The following is a 24,800-nucleotide window of genomic DNA, read 5'->3' as shown; positions in this document are numbered from 1 at the left end:
GCCCAATCCATATCGTCCTGTAACACCAGTTACTTCACCTCTCCCTACTTTTGCATTAAAATCACCTTGGATGATATTTATATCATGTGGTTTTGTAAGTTTAACAAGACTTTCTATTTCATCATAAAACATTTCTACTTCTTCATTGCTTCTGTCTGATGTGGGAGCATATACTTGAATTATATTGATGTTGAGCGGCCTTGCTTTTATTTTGATCATCATGGTCCTATCTGACTTTGGAAAAAATCCTACCTCGCTTTTGGAAATGTTCCCTCTAATGATAATCCCAACACCATTCCTATGATTCTTGTTCGAATTTCCAGAGAAGAAGATTTTGGCACCATGGGATACGAATTCCGAAACATTCGGCCACCAGGTTTCGCATACACCTAGGATATCTATATTCAGTCTTTCCATTTCGGATATTGTGTTGCTTAGTTTGCCTGACTCATAAAGGCTTCTAACATTCCAAGTACCAATGTTAAGCGTCGTTTTAGTTTTACCTCCGGGGATTCTTAGCACCCTCGAGTTACCGGAGATTGAGGGCCATATGTTTGTTTCTGCATTCATTGTAATATGGTTTTCAAGGGATAATACATCAGTGATTTCCCCTTATCTTCTGATGGGTTGTAAGTTTTCCGTCCTCGTTTCAGCCGCTCTTCTTAGAGTACAGACGCTGTTTGCAGCCGCCCACTGTGGAAACAGACACCGCTACCTGTTGGTCCGCGAGAGGTATTTGATTTCCCTCTTACCACCCATATCTGGGAAGCATTCCCCTATCCGCCACCTGGGGACGCGTCCTCTAGGGGTTACAGGCTCCCCCGAGGGGAGCCACTATATAATCTGATTGGTCAGAAAATTTCTTCACCTAAAATTGTAGGCACTGGTACATTGTTAACAGATAGAAAATTAATTATTCCGTATAAGTTCAAGTTCCATAAGTTCTGAATATTTCATATTTGCGGGCATTGAAATTTTGGCCCGGCCGAACTTAGCGTTTTTTACTTGTTTTTATTAGACTGGTCTCGTATTAAGCGTTAAAACTGTTTGTCAAAACAAAGTCGTAATGTAGATTATATGCATTATATATGAACAGTGTAAACAGCATTAAGATGTATTACAGAAGTATGATCCAAGATCAATATTTTGTTGATACGTTAAACTTTCCTAAATCATTTCCGCCATAATAAACAGATACAGTGTGTCAATTGAACACTCAGCAGTTGTAAGATATCGTTAAAAGTTAATTGAACAACAAAAAGTGGTATGAATATTGATAGAAAAATCTGGATTGAATGGTACCATAACATACTCAGTTATTCATGCATTAACAGCTCTTTGGCCAAAACAAAGTTAAGTGTGTTTGTACCACAACAAATGTGTTGTAATGAGAGACATTAGCCACATTCCGCTACTTCCCCATTTCTGGCGTTCGTAGAAGTTATGAACAATAATAATAATAATAATTATACCCTACACTATCAGCTTGACCCGCAGATTTGTTATGCTACAAGAGCATATTTTCTTACAACGATCAACATAAAGTATCAAGCTGAGATTTATTTTCATTACAAATTCTGGGGTAGAATTTCCCATTATCTTTTTCAATTTCAACATTTTAGTATATACCTTCATAAAACTATCTAAATCTCATTAAAATCGTAACATTGAAGACAAAAATCTCGTAAATGAGAGTACATACAATTCGACTTAGTCCAACACAACCCAGTTTGCATTGTTCCAATTTGTGGTTTTCTTACTCTCCTTGGCTTGCACATAAGCATGAAGAAAAGTCGAACCACTTAGCTTACACCGCTCTGCTGTTACCTGTTTCCATTTTAGTTACAATTCGTTGTATAAACTCTGCAGACTCGTTTTTTTTGTTTCCAATCACAATGTTTCTAGTGAAGTGTGTTTAGTTGGTTTCATGTGTTATAATAAACTTAGGTATTTAAATAATAAATAATCTGGAGAGTCTAAGGTCGTTGAACAATATGTATTTAACTTTCAACTTTTCCCAAAATATTTTGACTTTCAAGAAGTGAAATTAAAGTGAACGAAGGCTAAGAAGGGAGGGTATTAAAATAATGTTTTTTTATTGTTGTTTCACAAAGCCAAATAACATGAAAAAGTATGATTTGAAATTATAGTAACCTGAAAATAAAAACATTTTTACTCACTGGCACTCGCATGCCAGTTCTCTTCAACCGAAACGACGTTAGTTTAATTAAAAATAGGTAATGTTGAACAAAAAAAAAAAAAGAAAAATAAAAACCTACATTTCAAACTATTACCAACGTCATGTCAGAGTAAGAAAACCACAAAGAGCAAACGCTGCTGCATTTGTAAATAACTTTCGATTTTTAAAATATTCGGTTTATTTCCGATATGTATCCAGTCTTAGTACAACCGCCATACCTACATCATTCACAGTCATTGGTCTATTCATGTGCAAATAACAATTTTTTCAAAGTAAAAAAATAGTTTAAAATTCAAATGTGTGTTGATAATTCAATGTTTTAAAAAGAAGCAAAAATAAAAAATAAAAAAATTCGAATAAACAACAACATCAACAACATTCCACAACAGAAAATGTTTTTCCATTATAACTGGACAACACTGTACCTTTTTATAGTTGCACAACTATGGTCTGGACATTGCATGGCCGATGGGGAGAAAAGTTTTTCCACCTCCATTGCAGGAATGGAAAACTTACTGCTAATGGAAAGCACTCTGATTGCAAGTGTCCAACAGTTCACAGAAGAGTTGGAACAAAAAGTCCGTCGTTTGAAAAGGTGTGTTAGATAAATGGAGAAAGTAAAGTTAATGCGATAAAAGTTTTTAATTAAGATTATCTTTTCTAAATCTCAATTCTAAAGTCTAGTGAGTGAATTGCAAAAAGAGAACGAAAAAGCACTCAAGAATCCCGAAGAGTATTTGAACAATCCATTGAATGGTTATACGCTGATTCGTCGCATGTATTATGATTGGCCCAATATAGAACTTTTTATGACGGATCCAATTAACAGTGGTAAGTGCATGTGAACATTATTTACAATTGTTTTATATGTAGGTATTTTGTGTGTGTTGTAACTTTGTAATAAATAGCCTGTATTATTTGGTCAAGCTTGAACAGTTGTGGCCAGTAGTTGTGTGTTTTTAACTAAAAGTTCGTAAAATTTAATTTGTTGGACCCTTTCGGTTTTTTGTTTTAATGTTCCAGTCAATGGCAATGTAGGCTAGAACTTTTGTGCGTTCACACTTCAAGGGAAAGGACTAAAAATGATGTGTTTAAAATGATTACAAATAAATTCAGAAGTAATTAAAATTTTAGTAACACATCTATTTAATAATCATAATCAAACCTGAGTTTTTACCAACATATTTAGTACTTTCCTATTAAAATAGGATAAGCGTATCCAGACCTATCCAGAACTTTAGTAAAAACAAATAAGAAAACTCGCTGAAAAAAAAACAGTAAGGAAAGGATCAAAGTCGGGCGGGGCCGACTATATGATACCCTACACCACTGTGAATATGTAAAAAATATATAGCAGATATACATATATCAACTTGAACTGATTTCTATATAATATGGTACCCTTACTAATAGACAAAATTTCGTCACACATTCCAAATTTCATCAAAATTAACCAGATATAGGATGTTTGGTGCAGCAAATACGTGAAATCGGGTGAAAATATATATGGGTGCTATATCCGAATCTAAACCGATTTCGGTATAATTTGGCACACTTATTTCTAGACCGAATTCAGTCACACATTCCAAGTTTCATCAAAATCGGACGTATATAGCGTGTTTGGTGCAGCAAATACGTCAAATCGGCAGAAAATATATATGGGAGCTATATCCAAATCTGAACCGATTTCGATGTAATTTGGCACATTTATTATACCCTCAGCATTTATGCTAACGAGGGTATATACACTTTCATACGGGCAAAATGTGCCTCATCGAAATAATGGTTTAAGACACCAAGTATGTTTGGACGAAATGTGTTTCAGACAATTTGGAGTCGATTTAGCAATGTCCGTCCGTCTGTCTGTCCGTCTGTCTGGCTGGCAGTTGCGCACGATAACTTTCGAACGGATGAACCAATGTGGTCCAAAATTTGGCTTTCGCAATATTTTGTCCAAACTTAGTTTAAGTTCGAAGATGGGTTATATCGGTCCACTCCTTCCGGTACCTCCCCCACAAAATTTCGAAAATGTTCGGAAAATTTGTGCACACAATAACTCTTAAAGGGAGTAACCGATTTGGTCCATACTTTGCAAATCCTGAAATTTCTACCAAACTTAGATGAGGTTCTAATATGGACTCAATCGGTCCACGCCTTCGAATACCTCCAACACAAAATTTCGGAAAAGTTCAGTTTAGGACCTGCTCTCGAATCGTTCTGATTTTTGTTGTAACAACTTGTATTCACGGGCCCCCATACGGCGGTAAAACTTTCATCAGGGGCAAAACCATAGTGGTTGGAGCGCAAGATAACTCTCGAACGGATCTGCCGATTCGATCCAAAATTTGGCCTTGATAATATTTTATCCAAACTTGGTTTAAGTTCGAAGTTAAGCCTTATCGGCCCACTCCTGCAGCTACTTCCCCCACAAAATTTCAAAAATGTTCAGAAAAATTGTGCGCACGATAACTCTTGAAGGGAGTGGTCGATTTGGTCCATACTTTACACATCCTAATATATCTACCAGAAATAGATTAGGTTCGAATATGGACTATATTTGTCCTTTCCTTCGGGTACCTCCTACACAAAATTTCAGATAAATTCAGTTTAAGACTTGCTCTGGAATCACGATGGTACAAGTTTTTTCAGGGGCAAGTAAATACTTCCTGAGAAAATAGCCTGGAAGTTGTACAAATCCCTATCGCACCATGTGTGGTGGCTGCAGCGCACTATAGCACTTGAACTGGTCGTCATATTTTGTCCAAACTCAGTTTCATCTTTTGGATCTTCTAATATGTTGTCCAAATTTAGTTTAACTTCTAAAATGGCCCATATTGGTCCTTTCCTTAAGGTACCTTCCCTGAAAAGTTCAAAATTTTTGTTTAAGTGCAGTTTAGGGTCTGTTCGAAGATCCTTTAGAAATGTATACCAATGCTATTCGTTGTGGTCCTGTTTACAGCGATATTATGTTTTCCGTGGACATGCTTCCTGGCGTACTGGTCCGAAAGTTATACGATGACCCACTGAAATGACTAGTGGGTGTGATATCTATCGAAAAGATATGACTCCCAAAATAAGATCCACTTTCATAATAGACTACAGACAGTTTTGAACTTTAATCCTAATCCACATTTTTGGCTGTAAGTTCAAATGTGTAAAAAGGGCCACAAAATTCTGAAAAGACCCTAAATACCCATATTAATTACAGTTTGTACACAAATCGAAATTTTTTAAGTATACGAGGGTTTTTTATGGGTTTTATGAAAACCCGAGGACCATTTTTTTGAATGTTTGAAAAATTTTTACATTTTTGGAAAAAATGTTTTAGTTTTTTTCCTTTTTATACCCTCCACCATAATATGGAGGGTATAATTAAATTTGTCATTCGTTTGTAACACATCTACACATTTGTCGGAGACCCTATAAAGTATATATATTCTTGAGCAGCATTAAATTCTAAGCCGATATAACCATGTCCGTCTGACCGTCCGTCTGTCTGTTGAAATCAAGATACAGCTCCCAGCTTTTAAGATAGACCTTTGTAATTTGGTATAGAAGTTTCTATTACTCCTAGGATGTTTGGTACTGAAACTGGTCCAAATCGGTCCACGTTTTGATATAGCCCCCATGGAACGGTACCTCCCGATTTTCGGTATTTTATAGGTTTTAGTCTAATTATCACATCGAAATGGTTGAAATTTGGTATAACGTTCCGCCTGAATCTTGTCGGTATAGGCCTTCATATAGCCCCCCATAGAACGGTACCTCCATGTTTTCGGTATTTTCAAGGTTGTGGCCGTAATATCCCATCGAAATGGCTGAAATTTGACATTTAGTCTTCTTATGGGTTAAAAAGCTTTCCACCAGAAATTTGTCAGTATAGGTCTACGTCTTCATATAGCCCCGTAGAAAGGTACCCCGATTTTTGGTATTTCAAAGGTTGCGGTTGTGTCAATATACCACCGAAATGACTGAAATTTAGTATTTAGCGTTCGTTGTTGTATACAACTTTCCATTTGAAATTAAGCCTCCACAGAACGGTATCTCCGATATTAGATATTTTGAGGGATTTGGCATCAATATCCACCGAAATTTCTGAAATTTGGAATATATAAAACTGTCTTTATTCCCTAAGGACTCAAAGATACAAGATACAAAACATACCTTGAAAAAAATCAGATAGTGTAGGCCCATGTGTAGACCCCTTAAAGGGGTAGCCCCATATGAGATTTTTTGCAGATTATAGTCTCATTTTTCTATGGAATTGTTGGTTAATTGGAACTTTGTGTACCCAGAAGATATCCAGCAAAAATTCGGATCCGTTAGTCATTATGTAACCCATTACAAAGCAATGTAAACAAAAATAACTACAACTTTTTTGTAATTTTATCTCAAGTAATTTTAGTATGTCGTAAGTGGTCCTTTGCCATAGAGAGAATTTGTGTTCTTTAAATTTTCAAAACAAAAATTAATTTTCACTTTTTACACCCTAAACCATAGTATGGAGGGTATATTAAGTTTGTTTTTCTGTTTGTAACGCATTGCAATATACATTTCCGACCATATAAAGTATATATATATATATATATATATATATATATATATATATATATATATATATATATATATATATATATATATATATATATATATTCTTGATCAGGATAAAATTATGAGTCGATATAGCCATGTCCGTCTGTCTGTCCGTCTGTTGTAATCACTCTACCGTCCACAATAATTGAGCTAGAGAGCTCTATTTTTTCTCCATAGGCAGGTTATGTTCGAAGATAGGCTATATCGATTTTAGCTAAAATTTTTAACCAAAATATCTGTAATTTGGCATTTAAGGTTCTCGGTGGCCACGAAACTTCTCCACCAAAAATCGTCAACATAGGTCCATGTTTTGGTATAGCCGACATATAACGGTATCTCCCGATTTTCGGTATTTTGAGGGTCTTAGGTACATTGCTTGACGTAACTTCCCGTAATTTGACTTTTGAGGTTCCCTGAAGTTATAAAACTTTTCCACCACCAATTTTTAAGATAGGTCAAGGTTTTGGAATTGCCCCCATATAACGGTACCTTCCGATTTAGGGTATTTTGGGGATTTTGGCTACATTTTTTCACCAAACTACCTGTAATTTAATATTTAAGGTCACAGTGGTCAAAAAACATCTCCACCAAAAACCGTCAACATAGGTCCATGTTTTGGTATAGCCCCCATATAGCAGCACCTTCCGATTTTCGGCATTTTGAGGATTTTAGCTAACATTTTTAACCGAACTACCTGTAATTTGCAGTTCAGGTTCCCGGTGATCACAAAACATTTCCTCCAAAAATTGCCAACATATGTTCATGTTTTGGTATAGCCCCCATATAACGGTTCCTCCCGATTTTCGGTATTTTGAGGGTCTTATCAACAGTTTTTGACGGAACTACAGTCGATCTTCTCTATAACGAATTTTTCTCTATAATGAAAAAAAAATTGAAAACACAGCTTTTTCATCCCATTTTCACCTATTTTAACTTCTCCATAACGAACTTCCCTATAACGGATGCTGCTCTATAACGAAGTGTTTTTATTGCACCAGTGGGAAATCCACACAAAATAAGGAATTTTGTCAAAATTTTTCTCATTGATGATTTACACAATAAATGAGAAACAAAACACGTTCATAACGCTCTTTTTGCTGAATTGAACACTAAACCGAGAAGCAAAACTCATTTATCACCGCTTTTAGAATGAAAATTGCTTCAAAATAAGTTAAAGTTTTTCGTAAATTAGACATCTAAAGGGAAACTAATGACCATTGTTTTAAAAAGGCTGGGTTTCTTAGTACAGAGTCGATTGCGGAATTTTAACTATGAATTACCCCATATTTGGAGCCTCGAAAAAATGTTTCTAATCATATTTTTTCATACTTTACTCATTGTGAAGAATTTGATAAAGCAAAGTGGCAAAATCAGATGAAAATCACTTCTTATTTCACTCCTAAATAAACATTAAATTTATGTTTATTCATATACACACGTTTGTTTCCTTATTACTCATGTATGTGGGTCAAATTAACCATTTTGCATTGGTTTCTCTATAACGAATTTTCTCTATAACGTAGTAATACTTCGGTCCCTAAGTGCTACGTTATAGAGAAGTTCGACTATTCCAATAATTTGACTTTTGAGGTTACCTGCAATTATAAAACTTTTCCACCAAAAATTGTAAAGATAGATACGCGGAACTTTTCGCCTGGCTGAACACATTTTTTGGATTAGATAATTTAGGCATTTGGGGTTTCCATGGTCGAAAAAATTGTCCAGCTAAAACTGTGAAAGGAAAATAATTATTTCATTTTAATTAAGACTATTTTATGGTGGAGGTTATATAAAGTTCGGCCAGGCCGAACTTAACGTTTTTTACTTGTTAAATTTGGTCTGTTCCAGAACAGCAAGAATCTACTAATTTTAACTATTTTTTGCGATAACATAAAGGAAAAATTGTCTTCGTAGTAAAAAACAGTAGCTTGTTGCAGGTTCTGTTACTGGCTTATTGTGTCTGTGAGCAAATTGCTGTAATTTAATATTGTTCGTTGCCAGTGGATGCAAAACTTAAATATTTTTCATGTTTTGGAAAGAACAACGATGACGCCCCATATGAGCTCTTTTATAGGGAGTATTTATTATCAATTAAGATATTCTTCTCCTGCAAGGAATAGGAGGAAGAACTTAGTACACACTTTTATAAAAGAAAGGAAACTAATTGTTCCTATTTACTTAATACTCTTCGTGGATGGTATAAAAAGTTCGGCCCGACCGAACTTAACTCCGTTCTTACTTGTTTGTTTTTTCATAGTATTTTTAGCAAAAATATAACTTCGAAGTGGTTTGTGCTGCACATTTTTAAATACCTTAATGGAACAAAAGTTATTTTAATTATAAATAGGCAAGCGTTCATTCATTCCTGCTACATGAAATGATTTTTGAAAAAATGGTAAATAGCCATAACCCTAATTTAATTTCCCCAAACTGATTAGTGGGCAGGGGAAGTGGTTTACGGTATCGCATGGTTTTCTCCGCCCGTCTGTAGCTCTTTCTAACTTCTTTTTATTATGTATTGTCAAGAATATTTATTATTCCCGCTTAAGATTTTACCAAATTATGAATGTAACAAATTTTAAACATATCTATCAAACAGCTCACGTTGAAGTTATACAAAAGTTGCGACCACAAATGCCAAGCTGGGAAGATCTTACAGAAGCAGCTGAAGCTATATATCGTTTACAAATTACCTATGACTTGGATCCAGCTGATATGATTCAGGGTATACTGAATAACAAACAGTACAAGTACGTTTTGATTTTTTCTTCTCTATCGTTTTATTCGAATCAATTTATTTCCCACTTTCCTTTCAGTGTTCAAATGAAACCCATTGATCTTTACTTTATGGGCTATCACCTCTTTAGTCAAGAAAAATTCTTCCATTCAGCATATTGGACATATCAGGCCATTTTGACTTTTGAGGAATCAGAATATAATAAAATAATGGATTTTGGACAAGAAAAGATTTATGGTTTATATGGTGAAACATTGGTCAAACAAAGTGAGTGGGATAACATATATTTACAATTAATTAAATAAACATTACAACTTTATTGAAAATTACATTAACATTTCATTACAGATCGTCTTAAGGATGGTCTAATAGCAATACAGCATGCTTCCAATTTAAAACCCAAAGATGCTCGTTTAATGCAGAGAAGAAATGAAATTCAATTATTGGCCAATACAACGACGGATGAAGCAAGTGAGGTAAGATACCACAAAAAACGGTATTCTTTATTTGGTTTTTGATGTGAAAATGTTGCAAAGGTTGCGAGGTTCAGTGTATTCAACCTTGTATCATTATTATATAAAAGATGCTCATAACTTACTTTGGGTGATGCAGCTGGGTGGTATGTATGTATATTAGGGTGGTTTTGAAAAATCGATGTCGGTTTTTAGGCGGTACCACCCTAAGTTTTTAGTTTTGTTAGATTTTAAGATTTCCGAAGTTTGAGCACAATTGGAATATGTTAACACGTGTCACTGGGGCCTTTAGAGCCCCACACAAATTTCTATGCATATTTCGAGGCCCCAGTAGCACGTGTTAACATATTCCAATTGTGCTCAAACTTTGGCAATAGTAAAATATAACAAAACTAAACACTTTAGGGGTGTGCTGTTTAAAAAAATCCGACATCGATTTTTTTCCTTTGAGTTAAAACCAGTCCAATGTATGACTTCGTGAGTGCAACCATGAAATTATCTAGGTTGTCTGCCACCTCAATAAAGTTAACGCTCCTCTCATAAGAACGTTATGTAGCCCTTCAATGCCCGCATTGTCGTAAGTAGTGCTACATAAAGGCTGTTTATAGGTCCCATCTTCCCTTACTAGGCCACATAAGTAAGCAATAACCTAGGATTGGCCTCACCCATTTCCTAAAATAAAATCAACGTGTCTTACGAATTCAAATTGTTTGCAAAATATGACACTAAGATATCTGATTTTGCCCGAAATTGTAATAACCTAATCCCCGATGATCAAGTTTTTGCCGGTAGGACCTAAAATTAGGTTAGGGTATTTTCGACTTACACCTGAAAGCAATTGCCGAGCATTTGCTCAAGTTTAGCTTGAGGTCCCACATAGTAAAACACCTATTTAGTGTCTCAAGTGACGTTTGTTGTGTAGGTTACAGTGACTTGAAAAAATCAATTTGCAAAAGAAATCGAATTTACTTGTGAACATTTTCACAAATTTCGACGTTGATAATCCCGGCAAAAATGCATCAATCAAATTAAATTAAAGCACCATCCTATATAGCACTATGAACCAGTAAGGAAAGGATCAAAGTCGGGCGGGGCCGACTATATGATACCCTACACCACTGTGAATATGTAAAATATAAATCGGAGCTATATCCAAATCTGAACCGATATAATTCGGGACACTTATTTCTAGACCGAATTCAGTCTAAATTTCATCAAATTTGGACGTATATAGCGTGTTTGGTGCAGCAAATATGTGAAATCGGGAGAAAATATATATGGGAGCTATATCCAAATCTGAACCGATTTTCACCAAAAGCAATAGCGTTCTTCCTATGGCTAAAAAAATTGTAGTCCGCATTTTTCAGCTGAATCGGACAAATGCGACCTGTACGTTGCGAACAAAAATACATGGACAGACGGACGGACATGCATATATCGACTCAGAAAGTGATTATATGTATATCGCCAAAAGGAACTATGGGTCTATTTCGTTTCGTTTTGTATGTTACATACAAATGCACAAAGACATAACACCCCTTACCACAGTGTGGTGTAGGGTATAAAACTGGTTTAATGAATTCAATCGTGACCGACACCCGCTCAAGAACGAGGGTCGTTCAAAAACGGCCGTTGTGCCAGAAAAAATTAAGCCTTGTGCCAACGGATAATGCAAGGTCGGCATGTTATATACAGTGAGATGGTGGCATCATTGGACATTTGAAATCACATGACCTGGCGACAAAAATGGGGTTTTCTCGTCAGATCAAGCACAATTGATAATTGCCCAAAAAAAAAGGCTCTTGCCGATTGGTGCTAAGAATTTGTGAATAAATACGATCGCGGTGCTTTAAACGACGTTTATAAGATCGTCGCAGACGACAAATCTTGGATATATGCGTATGCGCCCGAAAAAATGGCAATCGAACGTGGGGGTCTTCGAAGGCGAGGCAAATCCAACGAAAGTTGTTCATGGAAGGAAGAAGCGTTTCGAAGCAAATTATCGCTTATTTCTTTAGTCCAGTCAAAGTAGATCTGGAGGCCTTATTCAGTTCCTTTGATTTTTTTTTCAAAAACGGTAAGACGATTCAGAAACCGACTAAAGTAAAAGTTGTAGGTTAAAAAAGTGTCTACTAGAATAACCTTCATGACTTTTTAATAGAAGTCTCCATTCTTGAGATATAGTAAGAACATCATGAGATTTAAAAAAAAAAAAACAACGCCATGTGTTAGGTATTTTCATAAGCTTTTAAATCGGTTGCAGTAACCAGGTCTTACCCCTAATCTGGATTTTCGGTTCAAATAAACGGCGAATCGGATCCGCCGCCCATGAAAATTATACATTTCCGTAATAAGCGCAATAAACCTAAACTTTTGACAAAAACTCTAAAAAAAAATAGTTTTCGATTTTGTTGGCATTTTTTTAAAGATAAGTATAATTTCGCGCTTCAAGGAAACATATAGACCCGGGTACTCCGGTTATTTTGCCCGTTTCCTTCTATGAAAAAATTATAAAGACCAAACTAGTAGAGAATTGTTCTGTGTAGAATATTTGCTCTAGTCACTTTTTGATTAGACCCACCGTTTTCAAGAAAGAATCCGAAAACCAAAAAAATTCCTAAATTCCTAAATTTTGACCTTTGACCCCGTATAACTGTTTTTGTACTCTTGGGATTGATGGGGACTTTTAGGACATTACTTCTAATGGCAAACCCTAGCTCTCCACCAAAATTCAGTTGCACTATCTTCGGCAAAACTGACCATGTGACCAGGACGGTTAATTCTGAGTGGTACAATTTTTTTGCCTGAAGTCTCCTGAGAAATTCGAAAAACGAACAAAAGAAAAGGAATCGTTATGCACCGTGACAATGTGAGCTCTCACACATCGATTCAAACCAGCGCCTTTTTGACCGAAAAAAACGTGGAATTGATGGGTCATCCGCCGTACAACCCTGACTTGGAACCCAATGATTTTATTTGTTTCCTGCACATCAAGAAAAAAAGACGTAGTCGCTTTTGATGCGTTCAAAACCTATGTTTTGGAGGTGTCTCAGCGCTTCACAATGAATTGAAAATACAGTTAAGGCATAAAGGCTATCTATTAGCACCCATTTGTCCTTAACTACAATTGGACCAAATCGGTTGATCAGTTCGAGATTTATCGTGCTCTCCAGCCACTACATATGGTACCATTGCACAGTGGCTAATTATCAGAAAAACCTGGCCAAAAATCGATGAAATAAATTCATAAATTTACACTATATAGTGTTAAATATTTTTTATAGGATCCCACTGTGTGTAGTTATGAAAAAATATTTACGTTTTTTTTTTTTTTTTTTTGAAATTTTGCCTTTTTAGGGCGAAGATCATTTTTAATGATTTTTGTTAATTTTCTCGTTTAGAGTTAAGCTTGATGATCTGAAATTATTTGCAAGTGAAAAAGGAAAGCCAAGGACTCGAACCCACTTAGTCACCAAATTACGTTACCTGGTTCCATTGGTGGTAAAGCAAATCTTCGGACGTATCGACTATGTAATGGCTTCTCTGTCCTAGAACTTATCGTTTTTTTCAAATGCAAATGTGTTTTTCTTTTTTTTTTTTTAGTAAGTAGACATAAAACCAGGTACAAGTGACCCTATTTGGAAGTTTTTTTTGTCTCAATTTTTAAGTTGTTTATAAAACTATGATAATATCCAAAATAAACAGCGGGTTTTAAATATTTTCTTGTAATTGTAATGAAAGGTATGTGAAACGTATTTACAATGTTCAGTATCGCCAATGAAGTGCGCATTTTTTTAATTGATGTCCGTACTTGTTGATTTTTTGAAGGTAAATTTTCACAATCAATTAAGAAAAAAGTTGTGAGTAAGATGGAGTTGGGCTGTGTATGTTATCATTTCATAAAAAGGGAAGAGTCTTTTACCAATTTCATTCGAAACATCCTGCACATATTTGTACTTTTCGTTTTTACGTGGCATTTTGTCTTGCAGATATGTAGAGATTTTCTTTGATCCAGAATGTCAGAATATAGTATAGTGTCACTTTCTGGCGTTTGGGTATAATTTAGAGTTTTGATGTATTCTAGAACCTATAGTAAAATTTTATGGCGAACAAATTTCTAGAATATTTTGATCTGATTCCATCACATTTTATAGGAGATTTTAAAGATTTGTGGAAAACGGGACCAAAAAGATCCCTTTATGACTCGCACGAGGGTTAATTTTTTTAAGAAAAATATTCCTCACATTCTTGTCAATAAAGTTGCCAAATACATTATACACTTAAAGTGCAAGGATTCCAAGTGATCTCAACTCAAATATTCTCAAAACCGTAGAAATGGTAGAAGTTTGCAACCCTATTTTAGTTTCTTGGTTTTTTGGCAAAATTGATACCGATATTTGCTTGGTATGTAATGCAAATATAGATTTCATTTCTTTGGGAACTTATAGTGAAATTTGGCGGAGAACATGTTTGTCCTTGACGCAATTCTTCTAAAATGATGCTTGGTATGATAATTTTACCAAAACTCACGTGAAGTACGCGCTTAACCCTAACCCTGTTTATAATTTTGAATGTTTCTGGGGTTTAGGTAAGATATAGAGTTTTGGTGTATTCTAGGACCCATAATAAAAATTGATGGCGAACAAATTTGTAGAATATTTTTAACTGATACGATCCCATTTCACAGGAGAAGGGGCCAAAAAGTCCCCTTTAATGACCGTCTGAGAGTTAAAAAGTATAAAAAATGAAACCAGCGACCCGAAAAACATAAGAAGCCAAGGTTAGGTCTAAATCCATTCATTTTTAGAGTTTTGACCAGGATTTTCGTAAAATTGGCCACTGTGCATTGGGGGTTTTCTCAAGAAGTATGAACTTACCCCTGAAAAAACTTTTACCGCCGTAATTTAGGCAGCGAATGCAAGTCGCTTCAACAAAAATCAAAGTGATTCGAGGGCAGGTCTTAAAGTAAACTTATCCGAAATTTTGTCTGGGAGGTTCCCGAAGGAGTGAACAAATATAGTCCATCGTCCAACCTGATTTATATCTGGTAGATATATTAGGATCCATCGTCGAACCTGATTTATATCTGGTAGATATATTAGGATGTGTAAAGTATTTTTTCGAACATTTTTGAATTTTTGTGTGGGAGGTGCCTGAAGGATATGCCAATATGGCTTATCTTCGAACCAAGTTTGGACACCCGATGTCATAGGGGTTTTTCGAAACATTCAGGATATTTTTCCAGGAAGTATGGCTTGTCCCTGATGAAACTTGTACCGTCGTATGGGAGGCAGTGAATACAAGTTGCTACAACAAAAATCAAAAAGATTCGAGAGCAGGTCCTAAACTGAACTGAATTTTGTGTGGGAGATACCCGAAGTAGTGGACCGATTGAGTCCGTATTGGAACCAAATCGGTTTTTCCCTTCAAGATTTATCGTGCGCACAACTTTTCCGAAGATTTTTGAACTTTTGTGGGGGAGGTAACGGAAGGAGTGGACCTATAGGGTTATCCTCGAAACTAAACTAAGTTTGGAGAAAATATGGCGAAAGCCAAATTTTGGACCGAATCGATTGATCCGTTCGATAGTTATTGTGCGCTCCAACTAGACGGACGGACATTTCTAAATCAACTCCAAATTGTCTAAAAACGGATTTCACCCAAACATACAAGAGGTCTAAAACCATTATTTCGATAAGGCACATTTTCCCCTATGAAAGCATAATGCATAGCATAATTAATATTTAATTTTTTATATGACTACTGTCGATATCTACTTGGTAATGATTGAAAGCTTTGCTGGTTTTCGTTAGCATTTTACATGTCTTTAATACACCAAATAGAAGCTTAGGTATTTGTCATTAAATTAAAAATTACAAAATATTAAAATTGTGATTACCATAAATGACACATTTTGTATTTAATTTAGTTTCATTATCAAGCTCTCTCCTTGGAATATGCCGAACAGAAGCAGAAATATCTGACATAGAAACAAACTTCCAAAAATTGGAAATTGAGGTATCCCAGCATTTTTTTCAACATCACAAGTATTTCACCAATTTTGGTAACGCAATAGGGGACAATTTAAAGCTTAGAATGTCTTCATTGTTGAATCACATCCAACCAAAGCAGAAATACTCGTCAGTACAATTCACATAAAAAATGGGAAAGTTTCAACCTACTTTGAAATAATGTAAAGGAAATCTTATCTTTTTCCTTTGACGGGCTTTCCTTTTGGAATACGCCTACAAGAAGCGGAGATATTCGCATATGAATAAAACGTTGAATGTTCTCCACATACTTTTTTTTGTCCATTCCGACCCCCGAATATTATCCAACCATCACCAACATCAATAGACTTATTTCTCTGTGAGACCCCCATCAAACCCCAAAATTTCTAGAGAATCCTATCAAAATCTCGAACTGTAGTGTGATTACGACGACTATTGAGATACATTCTACTTTCATTGTCAGGTTTTGCTTTTGGTGTACCCCTTATAGACGCTGATATATTTGCTTTGGAATAAAACGTTGACTTTTTCTCCAAATAATTTGTTTGTCCATTCCGACCCCTGAATATTATCCGGCTATCACCAAAATTAGTAGCCTTCTTCCCCTCCGAGACCCCCACTAACCCCCCAAAAATTTCGTGACGATCCGATCAAAATTGCACATGTAGCGTGATTTTAAAAAATTTAAAAATTTGATGTATTACCTACCGACAACTGCGATATCTCCGTTATTTGGCCACCTACGCCAACCTACTTTGCATCATTGCACAGTGGTCCCACTTGTATGATAAACACCTTCTGCGCCAAAAATGGTGGTCTTAGGTCCAGCTTTCGGTATAGTCCTCATATTACGGTAACTCCCGATTTCATGTAATTTGAAGATTTTATCAACATTTTCGGCCCGAATAGGTTGTAATTTGCCATTTGGAGTTCTTAATCATCAAAAAACTTCTGCGCCAAAAAATGTGGTCTTAGCTGCAGGTTTCGGTATAGCCCTCATATTACGGTACCTCCCTATTTCAGTTATTTGGAGATTTTTATCTACATTTTCGGTTCGAATTGGTCGTAATTTGCTATTTGGAGTTTTTAGGTGCCAGAAAACGTCAGCGACTGGTATCGTGGACAGGAAAGGAAACAAATTATTCCATTTGAGGTCAGAATATTTCATGGTAGGGGATATAATAAAGTTCGGTGCGACCGAACTTTACATTTTTACTTGTTTTTCGTAATATATGTAGCATCATAAGTAGATCCCAAAACAAAAATGTATAAATCTTTAAAGAAAAAACCAAAACCACTGAAACGACCAGAGGCATCGTCAGTATTTTCAATGTCACACACGGAAATGCAAATATATGCAGCTGGAACTAAATTTTTTGTAAAATTGACACTATTTCGAACATTCTTCAAAAAATTTGGAGAGTGGCGAAGGATGGCGAAGTTAGTAAAACTCAACTTCAATTTTTAGGACTTGGAAAAAAATCCACAAAAAAGTTTTATAAAACAAGTAAGAAAAGTCTATAGTCGGACGGAGCCGACCATGGGATACCCTATACCACTATCTCTGGACAATCGCTCTCCACGGAACTTCTTTTCAATGATTGTGAAAATTTAATTATCAAATATCAGAGATGTAATGTATAATACTTATGACCAAAACCAAAAAGTTATCTAGCATGACAAAGACATTTTTGTAGCAGGAAAGGAAAATTTAGTTCACACAAACTAAAATGTAATGAAACCTACTTATGTAGTACTACTACTTCCGTTGTTTAACCGCTACGTTATTGATATTTTTACCAATTTGACACAAAAGTTTCAGTCCATTTAACCCGCTAAGTATTATGTGATCTTCACGTTGGTTTGTACGCTTCTTCTTCATCATAAACTCAAACTTTGTTTAAAATTTTGCGGGTTATTATTTTGACATACAGAGCCGCTACAAAATTGATTAAAATTTTGTTTTTGGTACATTTCATCCCCTGAACATTTCAGGATCATCACCAAAAGCTAATCATTTCTATTCTGGCCCGAACCCAACCTCCTTAAAAATTCGTTACAGTCGGTCCATAATAGCGGCCTTTAGCTTGTTTACAATTTTTAATGGACGGACACACATCGCTAAATCGCTTTATCTCGTCGAGATATGAATTTTGGCATACCAAATAAGGGGTCTAGGACGAATATTTCGTGGTGTTACATAAACTTTTGGAGAGACAATATGTAGCATGGGATAAAAATGTGGTTCTCTACACAGAACCCATTATATATTAGGCAGTAGGCCCGTTATCTAGCAAACACTTTATTGCAATTTACATCAGAGGAAAGGTCAGTAGTTTTTTCCCATATGTAGGCTACTTTGCGAAATATATGTATATGTCCTCAAGGAATTAAAATATCGACCGAAAATAAAATTTTTATATTTTTCATACAAAAGTAATTGTCCATTTCACCCGGTAAAAAATATCAGATCATCATTCAAAATTGTAGGCATCTTTTTCGACCTATACTCTTACCCGGTGCAAAATTTCGTGACTACAGATGTAAAATTGCGACTTCTAGCGAGTTTGTTATTACACTACAAACAAATAATGGAATATATTAGGCTGTAACTATGTTATCTTAGCATGTACACCAACATAATTAGCATCAATTGAAAGGTCAAGCGTTCCACTTTCAAGTATATCTCACTTGTCCAGAATGTCACTTCCAGGAATTTAGATATAAGCTGTATATTAAAAATTTTCACAATTTTCACACAAAAGTTTTGGTCCATTTAACCCTCTAAATATTATCCGATCGCCATCTCAAATTGCAAGCTTCTCCTTTGTGATATACTCTTACCTTATTTAAAATTACGCGTTGATCGGACTATTATTGAGACCTACAGAGCCACTAGAAAATTGGATAAATATTATGTTTTTGGTCCATTTCACTCGCTAAATATTTCACGATCATCACCAATAAGAATAGGGATCTATTCTGATCTGAACCCGACCTCCATACAAAATTTCGTGACGATCGGTCCATAATTGCGGCCTGGAGCGTGTTTACAATTTATAATGGACAGACGGACGGACGGACGGACGGACTGACGGACGGACACACATCTCAAAATCGCTTTATCTCGTCGAGATATGAAGATTGGTATACCACATTGGGGGTCTCCGACGAATATTTCGCGGTGTTACATGAATTTTTACCAAAACAAACTTATAATACCCTTTTCCACATTGTGGTATAGGGTATAAAAAGTGATTTCCAGCACATTTTATGCGAATAATGTGTCCAAATTTTTATGTGAAAGTAATTAGAAAACATTGTACAAAAACTCCATTTCGAAAAAATAATTTTATCCTTTCAATTTTGAGTTACTTGTCTTGTAAGAAGACAAAACCTTACTGATGTTTTTAAAGTTTTTAAGAGATCATACGTAAATGTCAACTTATTCTGTTTTGTTTTGTTAAATACTGTTATAAAGTACAAAAACAGTGCTGGAATATTAAAATATGATATGTTTAGAGACAATTTGCTGAATTGTCCCAGAGATTTCCTGATATCGACTTTTCGATTTTTGTCGCAGGTTGGGACCAGTGTGCATTGAAAAGATGGGATTTTCTACTTTCATAGTCAGGCTTTGCTTTTGGTATAGAAGCTGAGATATTCGCTTTGAAAAAGTTAACTTTTTAACACTTAAAATTTGTTGACGATCCGATCAAAATTCCGACCTGTAGTGTGATTGCACAAAAAAAGGAAAAAAGGATGCATTACCGACTATTGCAATATATTCGCTGTTTGACCATCTACGACAACTTACTTTACATCGTTAGAGAAATAATATTTTCTGATTTTATTGTCAGGTTTTGCTTTTGGTATACCCCTTATAGTATACCCCTTATAGTTAACTTTTTAACACCCAAAATTTGGTGACGATCCGATCAAAATTGCGACCTGTAGCGTGATTACAAGGTTTAGATGGACAGACGGACAGACTGACTCAGCTCGTCGAGATATTGATTTGGTATATATTGGTAATAATGATCGTAGACCCTTACTTGTCTACGATCATTATTTCGATGCGTTACAAACTTTTTGACCAAAATCAACTTATAGTACCCTCCCCACATTGTGGTGTAGGGTAAAAAAAACTCATTAAAAATGTTTTTATTAACCCATTATTTTAAGCAAGGCATGTCTCCACAAATAATTACTTAATGTCCAAAATAACTAATAGTTAAAGAAGTGCTCTGCTCTTGAGGAACCACAGGTACTCACAATTATTTCTAAATCCATATGATCTGACTCAAAGTCGTGGGTAGTCCTAAATGTTACGCTGCTAAACAGGTGGTAGTTAGGCCAGGAGTTCGAATAAGTATATCGATAAATGAACTCAAATCTCCATTTGATCTTGTAGGTATGTCGGAAGACAAAAGCAAAAAATGTGGTCTACCCATTGTGTTGTTTTCTTTACAGTTACATCTGTACATCTAAGAGAAAATTTGTAACCACTTCGTGTCAACTATCATATACCTTACAACATATCTAATTAAATCTTCAATTCGGTTATATTTTCAGTTTCTTGTTCCCGAAGCTGATCCCTATCAATTGGGTTGTCGTGGTTATTACTCCAATTTTATTTCCAAGTTATATTGCGTCTACAATAGAACAGCATCGCCGTTTTTACAATTAGCTCCTTTGAAAATGGAAATTTTACAATTGGACCCATATATGGTGGTATATCACGACATAATATCAGATAATGAAATTGAAGAGTTTAAAAGTATAGCAAGACCTGAACTGAAACGGGCAACGGTATATAGTAATGATAACAAACAGCCAGTGGTGGTTAGAGATAGGACAGCCAAGTCAACAGGTATCGATGAAGAAATTTCTGCGACCACCAAACGTTTTAATCAACGCATGATGGATATGACAGGCATGGATACCAGTGGGTCAGAAGCGCTGCAAATAATGAATTATGGTTTGGGTGGTCACTATGATACCCACTATGATTTCTTTAATGTTACATCGGTAAAATGCACTGAAAACGAGGTGGACGAATTATAATTATTTTTAATATTGTTTGTTAATTTCAGGATTTAAAGGTGGTAAAAGAGGGCGATCGCATTGCCACAGTTTTAGTTTATGTAAGTTACCTGTTTTTTTCTTTAACAAAGTAATTCGGCTTAATATTATGTTCACTGTTATCCCCTTTTATAGTTGAGCGATGTTGAACAGGGCGGTGCCACAGTCTTTCCCAACATACCTACAGCTGTTTTCCCCAAAAAAGGTTCTGCCCTGGTTTGGTATAATTTGAAAAACGACCTTGAGGGTAATTGGCTTACTCTGCATGCAGCATGTCCGGTTTTAGTTGGCTCTAAGTGGGGTAGGTGAAAATGAGTAACGAAAATTGTGATTTTTTTAAGTAATTTGAAACATTTTGCTTTCAGTCGCCAACAAGTGGATACGTAGCAAACCGCAAATGTTTAGAAGGCCGTGTTATAAATGAGTTTTTTTTATTAAGTTGTGATAAATAAAGTATTATTTATTAAGTAGTGTCTTTGTATATTATTAAAAACTACAAAATGTGCAACAATAAAATAAGCTTTTAAGAATAAAGTTTTTAGTACAAGAGAAAATTCTATTAATTAGCCCAGTCAAAATAGACACGGCTATAAGCTATGGCAAAGCATTGAAATAACCATTTGCGACCCAATTAAGTGTATAGATATTATAGATCAGGGTAAAATGGGATCTAGATCAATATCTGGGTGCCGTAGAAGATGAAAGATACCAAGCAACAGCCCTGACCGAATTTAACATGGTAAATCCCAGGACTTATCTTGTTCCCTCTCTCATCTCTAGTGGACACTGACCTCCACCTGGTGTCACCGTTAAAGGTAGTGAGCTAACATGTGCCACGCGTTCACCCATAAGAACGTCAAAAAAGTTGGGTTTGGGCGTAGAGTTAGTAACCCTCCCCTAGAAAAAAGCAGTCTACTATGAAAAACGAAAGAAAAGAAAAACAACCCCCTCTAAAGTGTTAAGATCCATGATCTGCGAATCTGAACCTGGAATGTCCCGACTCTTTATAGAGAAAGTGCAGTTTACGCACTGGCGGATGTACATACTTGCAAAGTACAAGGCCGATATAACTGCCATACAGGAAATACGATAGATTTGGAAAGGCGGCGCTGTATTAAAGCTGCCATGACACAAAGCATGAGTTTGGTTGCGGATTTGTAGTGGGTCGGAGGTTAAAACATCTGGTCTCCAGCTTCACCCCAGTGAATGAAAGACTTGCTGCAATTCGAATAAAAGCAAAATTCTTCAATATCAGCTTTATTTGCGCTCATGCTCCCACTGAAGAAAAGGACGAACAGACCAAAGATATATTTAACGAGCGCTTAGAAGAAGCATATGACCGTTGCCCTGTCCATGACATTAAAATTATACTAGGCGATTTTAATACCAAAATTGGAAAGGAGAATATCTTTGGCCCAACAGTCGGGAAATTCAGTATCCACAGTGAAACATCTGACAATGGTATGTGGCTGATAGACTTTGCATCAGCAAGGAACATAGTAGTTACTAGTACCAGATTTAAGCATCTCGATATTCATAAGGGCACCTGACTGTCGCCAGATCAAAGAACAAGAAATCAAATTGATCACATTGTGATAGATGGAAGACATGCATCAAGCGTGTTGGGTGAACGATCGTTCCGAGGTGCAAACATAGACTCGGATCAGTACCTTGTTGCAGCAGAGGTACGTACCAGATTAAACGTAGCAAACAAAGTGCGAACAGACACAACAAGGAAGTTGGATATCGGTAAGCTGCAGCCAGCCATATTCCACTCAACTGGCCCAACTGCTCAATCAAAGCACTCCTCGTCCCGATAACATATCAGGACAATGGCAAAACATTGCCAACTCCATGCAAACAGCCGCAAAATCAGTATTTGCATACCAGAGACCTCCACCAAGGAATCCATGGTATGACCAGGAATGTCGTGCTGCTACCGAAGTGAAAAATGTGGCATATAGGGCTACTTTACAATCAGTAGCAACGCATAGCGAGAGAGGTATCGGGAGAAAAGGAGAGATGGGAAACGTCTTTTCCGCAGGAAAAAGAGAGATGAAAAAGCGGGAGTGTGAACAAATCGAGATGCACAGGAGACAGACTGAAGTCCGAATATTCTACCAAAAAGTAAAACATCAAACTGATGGCTTTGGAACTCGCACATCCTCCTGTAGAGACCAGCAAGGTAATCTGGTAACTGATGCAGATAGTGTCCTAAGGATATTGAAAGACCATTTTTCCACACTGTTGGTATCCAATAGTAGCGAAGTCGACGAAGATACCACAGATCCAACCCCAGAAGTTGGTATTGAATGTATACCAACCGGCCAAGATGTGGTAAAGACAGCAATAAACCGGCTGAAGAATAATAAGGCAGCAGGAGCAGATGGCCTACCAGCCGAGCTGTTCAAAACCGGAGGCGACACGCTGATAAGGTGTATGCATCAGCTAGTTAGCTCCATCTGGCAGGAAGAACGCGTACCCGACGATTGGAACCTGAGCATCCAAATATTAGATCATAAGTCTTCTCCCCATCGCCTACAAGATAGTGTCAGAGATATTGTGCGAACGACTAAAGCCCATGGTCAACGAAATAATTGGACCATATCAATGCGGCTTTAGACCTGGCAAGTCCACCATTGACCAGATATTTACCCTGCTGGAAATCATGGAGAAGACCCAAGAGATGCAGATCGACACCTCCCACCTCTTTCTCGATTATAAAGCAGCCTTCGACAGCCCGCTACGTTCAAAGGTATTCCAAGCAATGTCTCAATTTGGTATCCCCGCAAAGCTCATTCGGCTTTGTAAAATGACTCTAACTGACTCAAGATCTTCAGTTAAAATAGGAAAGAACCTCTCCGAAGAGTTTTGTACCAAAAGAGGTTTCAGGCAAGGAGGCAGCCTTTCGTGTGATATTTTCAACTTCCTGCTAGAAAAGGTTATACGAAAGGCAAACGTCAAAAAAGTGGAACAATCTACACCAATAGCCACATGTTACTTGCTTATGCTGATGATATAGACATCATGGGACGATCAGTAAAATAAGTAACCGATACCTTTATGAAGGTCGAAGGAGAATCTGCTAAAGTGGGTCTGGCGGTAAACGGCGAGAAGACCAAGCTGATGGTGTCGACTCGCAATGCGTCCATTGAGATCAGACCAATATGAAATAAAAAGAAGAATTGTATTTCCCAACAGAAGCTACTTTGGCTTAAGTAAGCACTTCAAAAACAAAGCCACAACTCGTCAAACAAAATAACTCTTTACAAAACACTTATACTACCAGTGCTGATGTATGGTTCCGAAGCCTGGGTACTTGCACAAGCAGATAAGGCAGTGCTTGGCGTGTTTGAGAGAAAAATTCTTCGAAAGATCTACGGGCCGATTTGCGTTGACGGTGAATATCGACGTCGTATGAACCACGAGCTATATCAGCTATACAAAGACATGAATATAGTTAAACGTATCGAAATGCAACGATTGCGTTGGCTAGGCCATATCATAAGAATGAGCGATGATGAACCCGCTAAAAAGGCGTATAAATTCGAGCCACATGGCGGTGCACGCAGAATTGGCAGGCCAAAGAACAGATGGCGCAAACAAGTGGATGAAGAGATGACAAGGCGCGGATTTCCAGAAAGCGAAGCAATAAACAGAGAGAATTGGAGATCTTTTCTTAGTTCGGTCTATTGTACAAA

General features: G+C 36.4%; 1 protein-coding gene across 9 annotated transcripts; it reads left to right on the top strand.

Annotated features, from left to right (window-relative positions):
* Window positions 1–1,840: 1,840 nt before the first annotated feature.
* LOC141389468 (prolyl 4-hydroxylase subunit alpha-2-like) lies at window positions 1,841–21,653 on the top strand. 9 transcript variants are annotated; one of them, XM_073960988.1, is made up of 11 exons: window positions 1,841–1,947; window positions 2,115–2,237; window positions 2,399–2,795; window positions 2,880–3,031; window positions 9,393–9,543; window positions 9,610–9,797; window positions 9,879–10,006; window positions 20,590–21,045; window positions 21,111–21,161; window positions 21,235–21,400; window positions 21,465–21,653. In XM_073960988.1, the coding sequence occupies exons 3-11, from the start codon at window positions 2,593–2,595 to the stop codon at window positions 21,521–21,523; spliced, it is 1,554 nt and encodes a 517-aa protein (XP_073817089.1). In that variant the 5' UTR covers window positions 1,841–1,947; window positions 2,115–2,237; window positions 2,399–2,592; the 3' UTR covers window positions 21,524–21,653. The 9 variants fall into 9 exon arrangements, with proteins under 9 accessions (XP_073817089.1, XP_073817091.1, XP_073817090.1 ...); XM_073960990.1 differs by lacking the exon at window positions 2,115–2,237 and having other exon boundaries at window positions 2,528–2,795; XM_073960989.1 differs by lacking the exon at window positions 2,115–2,237 and having other exon boundaries at window positions 2,434–2,795.
* The last annotated feature ends 3,147 nt before the right edge of the window (window positions 21,654–24,800 follow it).

Source organism: Musca autumnalis, unplaced genomic scaffold, assembly GCF_047663935.1.
Source record: "Musca autumnalis isolate F117 unplaced genomic scaffold, ASM4766393v1 scaffold_1, whole genome shotgun sequence".
NCBI lineage: Eukaryota > Metazoa > Arthropoda > Insecta > Diptera > Muscidae > Musca > Musca autumnalis.
The sequence above is the reverse complement of the archived record's forward strand: the minus strand, read 5'-3'. Positions and strand labels throughout refer to the sequence as shown.

What these genes read in the sequence shown, in the direction of transcription:
- LOC141389468 (XM_073960990.1), top strand. Translation starts at nt 2,593, where the DNA reads ATGTTTTTCCATTATAACTGGACAACACTGTACCTTTTTATAGTTGCA. An exon ending in GACGGATCCAATTAACAGTG is followed by an intron (nt 3,032 to 9,392) that starts GTAAGTGCATGT and finishes TCTATCAAACAG; the next exon opens with CTCACGTTGAAGTTATACAA. An exon ending in TTTAGTTGGCTCTAAGTGGG is followed by an intron (nt 21,401 to 21,464) that starts GTAGGTGAAAAT and finishes TTTTGCTTTCAG; the next exon opens with TCGCCAACAAGTGGATACGT.